Source organism: Carassius auratus, chromosome 29, assembly GCF_003368295.1.
Source record: "Carassius auratus strain Wakin chromosome 29, ASM336829v1, whole genome shotgun sequence".
NCBI lineage: Eukaryota > Metazoa > Chordata > Actinopteri > Cypriniformes > Cyprinidae > Carassius > Carassius auratus.
In genome coordinates, this window is record NC_039271.1 from 15209119 (window position 1) to 15224709 (window position 15591).

At 37.5% G+C, this 15591-nt stretch overlaps 1 protein-coding gene across 8 annotated transcripts in view; it reads right to left on the reverse strand.

Annotated features, from left to right (window-relative positions):
- The window catches only part of ppp1r12a (protein phosphatase 1, regulatory subunit 12A), a 58469-nt gene extending 44487 nt beyond the window's left edge, over positions 1-13982 (reverse strand). For 4 of the 8 annotated variants that reach the window (XR_003276414.1, XM_026209825.1, XM_026209822.1 and 1 more), the window contains exon 1: positions 13647-13982. Coding sequence is in view for 5 of the 8 variants with exons in the window: in XM_026209825.1 (XP_026065610.1) it covers positions 13647-13883 (237 nt within the window). In the remaining 3 variants the exon portion in view is untranslated. The remainder of the gene's footprint in view (positions 1-13646) is intronic. The other 4 variants (XR_003276416.1, XR_003276415.1, XM_026209821.1 and 1 more) reach the window with 2 other exon arrangements.
- Positions 13983-15591: the final 1609 nt, after the last annotated feature.

Below are 15591 nucleotides of genomic sequence, written 5' to 3' on the forward strand. Positions count from 1 at the left end.
TCAAACAAATAACAAAAGAACACACCTAATAAATGCACACAAGCAAGAAACAAAAAGCTCGGGAGAAGGTCAGAAGCAGCTGACCTTCACCCCAAGTGACTGCTGCACCATAGCCATTTTGGAACTGTACACATTTGTGTCCATGTTTTCTGTCATCCACTTGTATTTCTCATCTCCAATCTGTGAAAAACCCAAACAAGCATTCCGACATCTGGTGACTGCAAGCTACAAGCTCTAAACATTTGATTGACTCCATCTGGACAAGAGCACAATTCACGATCACAACAGCCCGCATGATGTTCCACGCCCACATGCGCTGACAGTCATTTGTAACTGTATAATGTCAACCGCTGTTGACGTTCCTCCGTTTGTGACTCAACCTCCCCAACCGTGATTGCATGCTCACTTTCAAGAGTGTGACCCCGATTCCTAATGATCAGCATGAAGTAATGGGGTGTGAGATGGTACAAAAACATGGTTAGCATGATAGATGTTTTTGTGTTGGTCATTGCAGCTTCTAAATAGTTTTTGGCAATGTAATTTAAATCCATAATATAAAACCTACACAACAGTCACCACAACAAGCATACAGTCTTTGATTTGGGAATGTTCCAGAATGATCAACTAGTCCAATAACCAACTAAGGAACTAGTGAATTTAGATTTCTAAGGTTTAATGCCAATTCATTAAAAAGTATAATGCATCTTCTCAGAAAGCGATGTCTTAGACTACAATGTGCTTGTAGTCCTAGAAAAAAAAATTTGACTGTCAGAAGAATTAAAAAAAAAAAAAAAAAATATATATATATATATATATATATATATATATATATATATATATATATATATATATATATATATATATATATATATATATATATATATATATATATATATATATATATATATATATATCAACTGAGCAGTAGGTGAATAATCTCTAAATCCATCCCCTTCAGCCATCAAAGCACCACCTTCAACAAATTGGCAGACAACAATTTGCTTCGAGCAACATATTATTATCATTATTCATACTAAAGAGTAAATATTTGCAATGAATCCTCTATTGGACCTCCACTGATCTTACACCATATATCTCTATATATTACTACACATTGCTGCATTAAAGCAAATGATATCTGCAATGTCAGAGGAGTTCAATCTTGCACTAAAATGCTATCTATATGCATCTCTGTGATGCAATAACTACATTTCATCCTTGAGTAGGCCATAAGCAGCACATCGTTACAGACCTCAGCAAACAGTTAATACCATTTTAGTAAATAAACCGCTCTGATTCAGCTCTTTGAAAGTGGCTGCTCACCTCCCAAAAAAGTTTGTTTGAGCTGGTCTATAAACACATTCGAGGAGTACATTTCAAGTAGGATGTTCTTTTTCTCTGAAGGACTGATTTTAAAGTGCTTCTTTGGAGTTTAAATGAGATTTTTTTATAAGAAGACCTTCACAAAAATATCAAAACAAACGTTGAATAAATTAGGTTGATTCCAACAGGCGGCTTTGCTAAACGTATTCTTGAAACGCTGTGTAAGGATGGGCAGAGGGAAGGTACTAGCGCTGTGCCAACTTACAAACTTTCAAAAATGACTAGTAGGTTGCCTGTATTATTAGGCTGGTTTAAGGCTCACCTGACCACAATCGGACACATTTCTCAGGTTGGATCTTACAACATGAGATGCTTTCAAAAACTAATTAAATCACTGCTAGCTATTGGATGACTAGTCAGTCAATCTGACCTATCCCTAGAAGTTAGCCTCAAAAAACATTTAGCAGCAGCTTTTTACTGTGCTTAACAATTATTGCCAGAGGCAGTCCACCTTTGCCACTTTCAAACACGTATCAGGACCACAGCAGTTCAGAATTCATCCATGCATTTTATCACTATCCTTCAGTCCCCTCTCCAACCAGAGCAAGAGAGACCTTCCCTCAGGAAAAAGAGAGAGAGACAGGCATGCGAAGGAAAACCTAAGCTGAGGTCATTCCACTTGGATCCAGCGCAGAGGACATGCCTCATGTCTGACGGCTGAGCTGAGAGGTTCCTCTGCTTTTTCTGAGAATTTCCCTGGAATTCTGCAGAGTGAAACACTTCTGACTACAAATCAACCATTATAGCCTTATATAGTTCTGAAGGACAGCCAACTGTAGAGGCTCCGAAACCATAGGGGACATTATCTAGTGTGCTTATTTAGTCCCACGATGCACTGCAATAACCAGTGCACACAACCAATGTACAAATTTAACAGCTAGCGGTTACACAATCCCAATGCACTGTGCAAGTCGCTCCAAACTCCCATGATTCAGCAGATAAGGGCATCAGCAGCCCTTCCGGCTCGCTCAGTCCAAATTCACTCACTTGTTTTCAGTCATTCCCTATGGAGTGAATAGTGAATGATGGTATAGGGGGCGCTGTCAGATTTAGACTAGAACTTTTCCCAATCAAATCTACAGAAGGTGCCAGCCACAAGGGTCAGTATGTATGTGACAATGACAAAAAAATTGGCTCCATCTGGAAAACCACTGGGTTTTAGAGTTTCCTGAAAGAAGAATTCTAAACTGCTTTGAGTGGTAATCACTTAATAGTGATTCTCTCCTATAAATGTCTCATCACCGTCCACAACTAAGCATTGTTAACATTCAAAATCTAGGCTCATCAACCAATAAGAAAGCCAATCACAGAATTTACAAACTTGCCACTGATTGGAGAACACTGGCAATCAAGTCCATGAAAAGTTAAGACAGAAATCACAGTGTATTCATGGACTACAAGGTGGGCTTCAGGCTCTAAAACATTCCTTAAGAATTATTGTGCATCAGCAACCCTCAAGTAAACCAGTTAGAACCTGCAGTGACGCTTGTCTGAAATTGTTGACCTGCTCCAGCATATAGTCATCCAAACTGATGGAGGACATTCCAGAGTTTGGTGGCAGTTCACAGGAATTAATTACAATTAATGTGACTATAAAGCAATCAAAATTAAATCACTTACACACACACACACACATATAAATATATATATACATATGTGTGTGTGTGTGTGTTAAGTGATACACACATACATACATACATACAAAGTCATATTTTGTTGTTTTATAAGCAGCCACTTGTAAACTGCTTTGTAGTGGTCGACCAATATAATGCCCTGGCAGATATATCGGCCGATATTTGGCATTTTTCAAATATCGGCATCGGTTGATGAGTTTTTCTGCTTGGCCTATGTGTTCGAGACTTTTATTTGACGGCACATCAGACTTTTATTTTGACAGTGATGACAACTGCAGCAGTTCGGCCCAATACAGATAGAAGTCGGTCTAATTATCAGATAAAATGACAAATAATATTATTATATACAAAAACTATTAAAACGATTGCTTTTCATATTAGTAATAGAAAGACAAACGTTATAGAACTTTCTCGTTTGCCGTCAGCATTAAGCAAATATGCATTTATGTAATTTAAACTTCCCAGAATACTGAGTGCCATTGGTTACAGTGTTTACTTAAATATTTATTTGCGAAAAATACTTTGTCATCTAAAGAATGTTTATTTTAAAAATGTCTTGTTTAATCCCTTGTCAAATCATTTCACATTTCTTAAATTTTTATTTACATTTTTAAAAAAAGTTATATCGGCTATTGGCTCCCCCTGCTTTCCAAGATACCGGCTGTCCAAAATCCAATATCGGTCGACGACTATTCCTATGAAACAGGAATTGACATCAACAGCACAACCAAAAATAATTTTGAATCCAAAATTCTAAAACCAACTCTTCACAGTTTTGCAAAACCCAAATGGCGTGGAAGACAAATCAACGTGTTAAAAGACAACAGATGACACAACGCTGTAACTCTACTTCTTCAATAGACTTCCTGCCCTTGATTATGGGTTCCTTTCAAACATACAACTGAAAATATCTCAACACCGCCTGCCTGACACGGCCAAACCTGCTTATTACGAACTGTAAAACATGAACCGTTGGCATTCTGGTTCTAATATTAGTGTGTCAATCAAGCAGTACACAGACTTTGATGACTACACAACTCCACAGTGGCGGCCAAGTATCATTTTATTACCTGCTTAGCATAATATTTCATAGGATAAAGGCCAACACAATAAAAACCAAATTGCTAACCTTTGATTAAAATCTGTACCACACTGATCCGTCTTGACAACCTCCTCCCACTTCCTGTAAACAATGAATAATTGACTCACAAGCAAATTGCATGTCCATTTTATATGCATGAGAAACCTGGTGATGGGATGGACCCCATCACAAACCAATTTAAAAACAAATTAATTATTTAAGACAAAATAGCATTATAACATTTGCACTTACTGGACCAGAAAACACTAAAACGAATGGTATTACAATTCAATAAACCACCCAGTATGTTAAATTAAATCCATAAATGATTTCATACCTTTAACACAAAACCACTGTAAAATCTTCAGCTTCAGCCTCTCGTTATAACTGTATTCCTTAGTTATGGTATCATCAAAGCCACAACACATACGCTGACGCCAGTTTTTGACTCACGGCAATGCGTGCTCTTGTCCCAACCAAGAGGAAATAAGGGCCCACACACCTAATTTATGTCAGGACTAATTTCCTTTAGGCTTGAGCTTATTCACTGACAGAGAGAAAGCATGACTCCATCACCCTTTACATAACGTTACTATGACCGTCCTCACCCAAATTGACATTATGATTTAGCCCAAATGGCAATGCAAATGGAAATATGGAAAATATGGTCAAATAAACCCTGCCGTGTTTTGCAGGACAGAACAATTTGTGCCATACCTTACTAAGAATTGAATAGCTCCATATTTTTTACAAAATCATTTAAAAAAAAATAGGTTGACTATTATTAGGGTTATTTTAGACTAGCTGCTTACTAGCATATTAGCAATTTATTAGTAATTATAAAACATATTAATGCTTTATTCTGCATGATCATATTTTAAATCCCTTAATTCCAACTAATCCCTTAATTTAAATAGCTTACTATTAATAAGCAACAAATTAGGACTTTATTGAGGTAAAAAGTAGTTCCAAGTGAAAACTGGGACAAAAATGGCTTACGTGGTTCTCTGGTTGTTTACACTTTAGATTACTCTTTACAAGAAGAGTATCACCTGCTTTCACATGGAGCGCCATTTAATAGACAGAACCGCAGTTCACTGACAAGCTACGCAATATCACGTTCATTATCGAAGGCGATTCATCTGCGATAATGAACGTGATATTGCGTAGCTTTAGGGCTGGGCGATATGGAGCAAAAAATATATCTCGATATATTTTGCTATATCTCGATATGCGATATATATCTCGATATCTTTACAGGAAAAATAACCCCCCTAAAACTACTGCAAAAACAAATATGCAAAATATTACATGTTTAGGGCCCTATGAAACGTTTTATTTTTTTTCTTCACCATATGCTTTATTGTTACCTAATTCTGTGTTTTAGCATGTGTAATTATTTAAATGCATAAAAACAACTTAATTAGTTTAAAAAAATCTTAAAATAGCCTTATGTGAAATTTTTTCCCTTCAGAAATTCTGTGTATTTACATTTTTCTGGTTGTCAAATGAAGGCATAAAACATTTATTTAATTTATCTTTTAATTATTTAAAATTAAGCAAACTTTATTTTTTGGTAAACAAAGGGGATTTACTATTAAAAATAAAACATGGAAGAAATGTTGTGTGATTATCATTTTATCATTTTAATAATAGTAGTAGTGGGCTATGTACATTCTGCTGAACAATAGTAAAATATTTCTGCCAAATACTTTTATTTTGACGGGTTTACCTTTACAGTTCTGTGTATGTGATACTACAGTCTATGATGTGATATGAGCTAGTTTTACTCAAATCAAATGGTCAGATGCTCATGAAGTGACTCTCGGTTCAGTTCTGGAGATGTTCCTCATGTGTTCACATCTTTATCAGTGATAGGAAAGACGCTGAAATCAGCGCGAGCATCACGCGCTTCCGTGTTTAATGAATGAAGACGCGCTTCTGCGCCATTCATTAACACAGACACGCAGAACATGCAGGATTCATATTTAAATAGACTTTTCTGGGTTAATATTTGCAGATATTAGTCTATATTGCGATTTGATTTAAGCGCATGACCTACTTTTGATAATTCATTCAAAATTTAACCAATTCCGTGACATTCCGCGTTAAACTGTAAATACCGTTTTTATGACTGGATTCCGTCCGCGTTTTCTGCATCGCGGAAATCATTGGGCCCTACGTTAGACATATGCCTTCTGTTCGTCCTACGCCTTAAAACCAAAGTATCTCCATATAATGGAGCCAGTTGTCCTTTTGTTTTTAGACTTTGTTTTTTAGACTAGTTCTATACACGCGAAGGGAGTGGGGACAAAAGCAAGGAGGCGGGGGCGAGCGAGCGGGGGCGAGCACAGCACAGAGAAGGCAAAGAAGCAAAGTGGCGGAATCAGAATTAAATATAAACAACATATCGATATATACGATATGTCAAAATCCATATCGTGTTTAAAAAATATCTCGATATATTTTAAATATCGAGATATCGCCCACCCCTACGTAGCTTGTCAGTGAACTACGGTTCTGTCCATTAAATGGCGCTCCATTTGGAAGCAGGTGATGGAAATTTAGTGGTAATCCAGCCATATCCCAATTTCAATTTAAATTTCAAAGTCTTCATCCACACTGTTGTTGACCCATTCTGCATAACTTTAAAACAATAATTTTATTGTGATGGTGATTATTACAATAAAATATTAAACCTAATAAGAAATATACTGAACATGTTGAAATATTAAGTTTTCATAAGGGATGGGCTCTTGACTCCTTTAAGAGAAGAGGTAATGAACACAATCATATCTCCCTGTTTCCCAGGACACAGGCTAATTTAAAGTAAAATGACCTTGACCTGGTTTTAGATTTCAGGCCCTGATACAAACCATCTCCTGCGTAAAGCAGGTTATATGTAGTATCCCACAACATCCTGTAAAAAAAAAAATTATAATATGGTTTCCAGGTATTTAAATGTATTTTTGAGAAGTATCCTGTGGAACTCAAAATATACCACATGTGTGTCACCTCATGGACTTCTGGGGAAAACAAACAAACAGGTTTATCTAGGCATACTAAAACTTGGCAAAAGCTGGCAAATTTGATGATGACAATTCGTCAATAAGATTAAAATGACACAGCACAAGTTCTCTTTAGTTTTGATCGTTTTGAATCACTCGAATCTAATACAGCTATGCAGGAATGACTAGGTTGTCCATACTGACTCACAACATAAAGAATAAAACAAGACCTCGCGAACAAAGGTTCACAACAAAAAGAAGAATCCTGAGGAGTGTTTCTTTGAGTATTTACACCAGATATCAGCTCTGACATGCCAACTGGGCGGCTAAAGACAGCTGGGAATCTCAGGATTCACAATGCATGCTGAGATAATCATGTCGCAGTGCTATGACTATGAGCGAGGACAGAGATGTTAAATGAATAGCTAAAGGAGAAAAAAAAAAAAAAAAAACTTTCAAATAACAATGCTAAAGTCTAGAGAGGAATTAAATTAGTCCAAATGACACTTGCTAAACATCTCCTAAAGTATGCATCTGAAACAGCTTAGTCTAAGTAGCTACTATGTTCTTCATCAAATAAACTTCAAGATCATTAAAAAAGTATTTTCTTTATATCTCAACACAATTCCTGTTGCGTCATATTTTGTAAAGTATCCACACTGGATGTGCACTTCAGAAAGTGAGTATTTTGTCTACTCTTTAATAAATAAATAAGCCTACATGCTACTCATTTCACATATGGCCTACTGTTTTTCGCCCGCTATATAGTAGACACGTAGGCATATCAGATGCCGGGCAATGTTTTTGAAATAATACGATCGATTTGTTTGAGGAACATTTTTGTAATTTACTGATAAACCACACTGAATAAGTAGAACATATGAATGGCCACGTTCACACAGCAGTAGATTACGGTTGTCAGTCCTGTATTTAAGTCCTTAATACGCTTACGTTCACACACAGTACGGTTATTTACGGGCGTGACAACTGCATTCTGTAACCGAACTCACACCTGTACATTTTCAGGACTCGCATTCTGGGAACACGCACTGTGTGAACAGAACGGGACTGGAGAACTAGAGAGTCCCTCTGCCACACAAACACGCGCCTATCGAGTGTTGCGTGTTTTCTTGTGTGTTTTCGGTAACTTTCAGTGATGGAGAAATGAGCTGCGTGTCATCTGAAAGTTTGAGATCCCATCAGTTTTCAACCAGAGCCGCTCCCTTCAGTTTTGTGTTCTGTGTGCAATTCAAATATTCCGCTATCAACCAAAATTTTTAATTTGCTGTCGGTTAACGAAGTTTTGACGGATGAACTCGGGCCTCGACTGGACTCTTATTGTGTCAGAAAGCAAAAAGTCTTTTTTCGTTTTATGGACGTCACAGTCTTTTATTTACTTTGGTTACTAGTAAGGAATACGGGCTTGACTCCCATTGCATGTTCATGTAGACAGTACTCGAAACACACTGTAAGCTGCTGTGTGAACGGGAACATTTCGACACTCACACCTGTAAAGAAAATGCAGCTGTCAATCCCAAAACCTGACAGTGTGAACATAGCCAATATGATTCATGAACAAATCATTCAAACAGGTTTTGTTAATCAGGTCCATTAATTCAAATATCAGATTGATTCATTTAGAAATCAAACACAGATACTTTTCTTATGAACTTGCCAGGGAAGACTTAGTATTGTTATATAGACTGCTTTTATGGAGTACAACTTACAACGATTGAGATCCTTAGAACTGACAGAATTCACATTTTTTGGTGAACCCGACGACAGAGATCCAAGACGTTCAATTTCATTTGAAGAGGTACCATTTCCTTGAGCTACTGCTGTACTTCCTGAACGCCGTCAGATCAGCTCACAAGTTATCACGCCATCTTTATGCATCACCTCTTTGTAACACTACTGAAACTATTGTTCAAGACAAAAGACTCACGCAACAATACGCAGTCTGGCACATCGATCACAGAATGACACATTAAAACAACGGGAGAAAATGTATTGTTTGTTTGCCTAATGAGCTCCTTAATTATGCCTCATCGTGTGCCACTGTGGAGGTGGAGACTGCTTGGGCTGGGGGTGTAAGTGACAGCTGAGGAATTCTGGGTCTGCCATGGTTTCCAAAGAGAGACACGACAGGAATGCAGGCCCAGGATGACACACTACCACATGTCTTCACCTACCTTCTTACTGAAACCTACCTAAACTCTGACCTCACTGCGGAAGATTCCACCTATGTCAAAAAACATTACATTTTTCTGACTAAAAGGCCTCCCTTCATACCAGGTCAAACAGATAACGTGCACATAAACCTTACATTTTTAAAAGACACTGCAGTTATGGAACACTCATCCTTGGAGAACATTAAGGAACAGACCTGCAGACACCAACGCTTCAGGCCTCGGGCGTAATCTGCAATTTCTCGCCCTCTATTTGCATACCGCCTCCACAAAGTTATTGAGCCACTAGATAAAATTCAGCTATTTTCTTTAACTGGTTAACTGGAACGTTTATATATATTAAGAAGATGTAGCCTACCATAGAATTCTGTAATATATATATATATATATATATATATATATATATATATATATATATATATATATATATATATATATATATATATATTAGGGAAAAAATGTAAATGTAAGATCGTAAAAATAGCCTTTTTTGAAAAATGTTTGACTATATAATTTTTTTTTTTTAATCTATCTATTTTAAGGACTTTTTAAACATTTATTAAAACCCTGCATTGATGCATATATATTTCTTAACTTTGGAAATAACTTTATAAGCTATATTTTAAAATTATCTAATGGAAATAATGTTATAACGCAAAGTTTTCATTCATGGGAAAAACAGCCTTATTGTATATTTAAAATTTAAGTACACTTTGTTATAAATCTAATTAAAAATATAAATTATGAAAATAATCCAAATGCAATGGTGGACGTGTTCTCAATGGGCTTTGCGAGGTTCACTCATTTATTGTCAATTTCTTTTCATTTTTAAAAAAGCATTTGTAACAAAAGTTGAGAAGCTCTAGAAATTGGGCGGCAAAAGAGATCACAACATGATGCAAGACTGATTCAAACAGCACACGAGCACATGGCTCTGACAAAGAAACAATCCACACAGAATGTGAGCTGACTGGGTGCTAAAGTTAGCGTTCTTGCACTAGCCTGCACGTGATATTTATAACCCTTAGCCGTACTGCTACAACAGTCACTGGAACTAACACACCATTACCCTCCCTGCACAAACACAGCAGTGCACTGAAAGTGAGCGCACTACCTGTTGCAGCACAGATGAGGTGACACAGTCCCGGCTGGGAACTGATCCCGATCGTATCCCTGTGCTACCTTCAGTATCATGCTTTTAATCTTCAACATAACATTAAGATCTGCAAATAATGTGAAAATGAGCAGCCAATGCACCATTTTGCATGAACAATAAAACCTAATTGTAGCTCAGTCAAAACACTGCCATGAGTAAACTACATGACATAGGGGACGCAGCTGTCTATTTCCTCCTCCTAGAGCCTGCGTGTGACATTAGGGTTATGCTGGGAGAGCCCAGGGCGACCTAAACACTGCCTGAACCAACTTTTGCTGTCATACTGCAGTCTAAATAAACTTATATGACTCCTATATCTCTAAAGTCAAGCTGAGGATTTTAAGTATTAAAGTCTAAGTTTACATAAAAGGGAATTGTTCAATTAAAAGGCCTCCTATTTAAATAGGGGAACACAAGAAAGTGTGAGCAGTCATTCTGTACTAGTGAAATTGAGCAACACCTCGCCAATCACCTTGTTAAATCCTCAGGTTTCTCTAGGACATGCAGCGGTGTAACTTGGACATCCACAACAGCTTAAAAAAATTCACTTCAGTTTGGTTTGGTTTCATAATAAAAAGAAAATGGAAAAGCAAACAGGTCACGTATGAGATCATCAAATTGTCCGATGACAGCTCATCAATGAGATATGTAATGACATAAACTATGCCTAACACATTTATACAAAAAAAAAAAATCAGGCTTTTAATAACAGTCAAACAAGCTCTCCAGTATACATTTTGGATTTTGAAATATATAAATGTATAGGTATATCTTAAAGATATTTTTACTAATGTTTACATTGCATGAATACATCATATTGTTATATCATTTGATAAATGGCTGATCCATATTGTATGCATTGACAATGCACAGGCACAGATTTGTACAGGTTCAGGTCAATTTAGGCTTTAGAACGCAAATGAAACTAAATGGTGCAAAAAATACATACATAACATTATTAACATGCCCTAGGGCAGAGCGGAAGAACAGCCAATTTAATAAACACTAAAAACAACTTGAAAAATGCAATTTACCAGGTGAACACATGAATAATAAATAAATAGATCATACTGTATCAGTTGCATCACCAAGTTGCAGGTGAATCTGCTGCAAAAGAGACTGAACAGACGCAAAAGATTTGACGCAGCATCAATTTACAGAAAGCATCTTCTATTCTACTTGAAAAGCTAGATGTTTTTATAAGCCATACAACAAGCTACATAGTATTATACTGTAAGTTGCAACCGATTCCCCTTTTTAGAACAGACATGTGATTTTTGGGGAACATGCAAATTCTCATTTCTTGATGCAATCGTCAAACCAAGCGCGATTTCAAGACCTAGCAGAAGATGTACATAATTTACATACAAAATGCCTCCAGCACAGCAAAACCTGTGCATCTTTAATTGCGCAATCAGCATGTTTAAAAAAAAAAAAAAACAACAACAAAAAACATTCGCTATGAACTCGCGGCCTGCTGGTCACATGCTAAAGCTCTCTGTTCCCTCACACGTCCACATACGTAAACACACACCGCAGACTCAATCGAGAAAGAACCTCTCCAGTCATGGTTAGGTCTCATGAGCTGCATCCAAATTCTTTCCTCCCCCTGTCTGAACACCGGCCCAAAAAAAGGCAAGTGCTTTTAAACGCATGAGCCTGCACGGACAACCTCCAGCAGTCACTTACAGCCACATCAAACCACTCAGACTCAATGCAGGGCCTCAGATATTATGCTTTACAATGTAAATTTGACACTTTTGCCTGATGAAAATGCATGATATGTATAGAATACACTTTTAAAAGGCCAAAAAACAGTGTTGTGAGTGACAACATGAACCATGTAGTTGAATTGCAATGCTTTAGCCTTAACATGTAAATATTTTGTCTATGATCACCAATTTTTTTTGTGGAAATCATACTTAAGACAATATATACCGACACTAACAGTTATGACCAAGCACAATAAGTATTTCATTATTATCATTGTTTCCCGAGATTCCTAGACTAATTCAATTAGTAAATTGACAGAAAGTGCCTGTGTTTGCAACAACTAATATATCTTTGCAACATAATTATTTTTGCACACACACACACACACACACACACACACAAAGTTATTAATGGGAAAACTAAACTATTCTGAGGCATATTTCACGGATGTTTACGGTCAAGGCAAGGAAACTACATCTTAAAGCTACAGTTCACTAAACGTTTATGGTCAATTGTGTCACGATATATTTAAATGCATTATGTTTTTTTTTACTTACTTTCTCGTGTCGATCGACAGTGTAGATGTCATGAATGGTTTTAAGAACTGACAGCTCAAGTCGCCATTCGCTTCCATTGGATAAAAAATAAAAAAAAAGATGCACTGAAAGCGAATGGTGACCGGAGCTGTCATTCTGTCAAATATCATCTTTGAAGTTCCACACAAGTAAATAAGCCACACGGGTTCGTCACAACATGAAAGAATACATTACGACAGCGTTTTCGTTTTTTGAACTAGTTATTCGTTACAAACAGCGCGGCTTTGACCGTTTATTGCGTTCGCTCTTCATCACATTTTACATTATTCACCTTGCCCCACAGAAAACATATTATACGGAGTCTTTTCCAATAAACGCAACATTTTCAGTCAACAATCTCCAAAGCAACATACGTGTCAGCTGGGAAGCCTCTTTCCAAACACAGCCGTGCTAGCTGGTTGCTATGCGCTTTAAACAACGTTATTTCAACGGTGACCAGCGGATCAAAACACATTCACGAGTCGGCTCCGTGAATCTACACATGACAAAACCCATGCAGATTCACCCGATCCGTTAATAAACAGATTCAACTGTTATTGTGCTGTATCTACTTGCTCTTATCTATGAGCTGAGCGGCTAACAAGCTAGCCTACAGCTAACACAAACACACCCGAGAATCAGTAAGACAGTCCGCTTCCTGTCTTCACAAACTCATTTACACACAAATGCGATTATCCCGGGATCATCGATCCAGCACAGTGCGCATAAAAAGCAAATATCAGTTTCAATCAGAGCCCGGTTGGCGCCAGCGGCGACGTGGTTCAGCAAAACGGCCCGACGAAGATGGTGAAGATGATGATGGTGCGAGTAAACACAGCCAGCCAGCACAGAGTCCGCATACACGGAACCGCGCACAACAGCCGCCACTGAGCCGCTCTGTACTCACCTGGTGCAGAGCGGTGAGTCCGTCTACATTAGCGTAGTTGATGTCCGCGCCGCGGTCGAGCATTCGCAGCACCTCCTCCGTGTCGCCGCTCGAGCAGGCGGCCAGAAACACGGCGCCTTCGTCGAACTTCACCTTCGTCTTCTTCTTCTTCAGGACGGGCGGCTCGAGATCCGTCTCCGAGCCTATCCAGCGCTTTAACTGCTCGTTCCTTTTCTGCTTGGCGTCCGCCATCTTCATCCCCTCTAGCCTGGCGCTTCTTATCTGTCTCGGATGGAAGATATACTTTATACTGCCACTATCCCAACACAGCGCGCTGGGGCGTGGGAGGGGACGACACGGGAGGGGGCGGTTAGTCTCAAAACCCGGTTTACGCCGAAGTATCGCGAGAGCGAGCGACGTCAGCCCCGGATCTGCAGCATAACGTCATCTTTATGGGGCAGTACTGTAGAGAAACAAACAAACAAAAAAAGTCAACATTCAAAGGTGTTTATGGTTGACAAAAAACACGGGACAGTAAAAGCATGATTTATTAACCCGTTTGATCCCAATTTTTTTCCCAGACCACATACAACCATCAACGTATTTTAAAATTGTTACTTTATTGTATTATATCATCACATTTTATACAGTGCTACCAGTATTACAACATCAATATTTTAACTTGATTTTAACTTTTCATTGAGTGCAGTATTTTGTCGCTGCAACATTTTAGTGCGACCTTCACTAACAAATGCAATTGGATTTATATTGTGTAGCCTACCTTTGACTGTTATCCCACCGGTCACTGTTGTGACCATCAACATGTTTATTCATTCTGTGACCACACTCATCAAAACTGAATATATGTGAATTCATATATTAATACTAGACACCTTAATGATAATGTGGACCAAAAATCTTTCTTATATCTTTATATTAACCTACTTTGCTAGCCTTTCGTTTCGGAGCTTTGATAGAGCCATCATCATATCATGGTGCAAACCAGAATTAAACTGCTTATTTTTATATATCATGCTGAGAACATCACTTCTGGGGAAAAAGTTTGATTGTGATAACAGAAATTACTACTTAAAAAGCAGATGATTAACGGACTACTTAAAAGGCTAATTTTACCCCTGGAAGGCTTCTAGAAGTATCCTCATCTGGGTAATTGAGTTGACAGAAACCTTTTGACTGGGGTGGTCCTGACTGTACTGAGCCGGTCATTTTTCTTTTGGCACAAATATATTAGCCTTAAATGTGAAAATGAGACTTAAAGGGGCAAGAAGAGAAAAATAAAAAGCATTGTGGGTAATGAAAAATGTTATTTTTAAAATATATTTTAAACTAAATAAACATAAAAATTGTCAAAATGTAGGGAACAAAAATATAAATAGTTTGTGTACATTTATTTTAAAATCCACTGTATATTAGTAATATTTTGGGGCATTTTTGACTGATTATTAAATATTTAAAAATACATCTGAAAACAATATTCAGACATTTGGTTCCACTTTGGATTAGGGAACACTATTCACCATGAACTAGTTGCTTATTTAGTATGCATATTGGCTGTTTATGAGTACTTATAAAGAACATAATAATGCCTTTTTTATTCTGCACGAGTCATGACCATATTCTAGATCCCTTAACCAAACATAACTATTACAACTACCTTGCTTACTATATATAAGCAGCAAATTAGGAGTTTATTGAGTGAAAATAGTGAATATGTGTTCCTTAATCTTATGTGTTTCCAGAGATTTTCTTTGCTTCTGGGTTCTCGTTTGGACTTTTCAGGAAGGGAGTCTTACTTTAATGGATTTTAACACAATCAGTGCTTGAATCAGCTGCTGGCAAATCTGTGTGTACGTGTGTGTTGATCTTTGTAGTTGATTAGAAAATCATCTCTGGGCCAGAATTGCATGCCAAGACACACTCTCAGTGGGTGCTGGATACGCGAGGA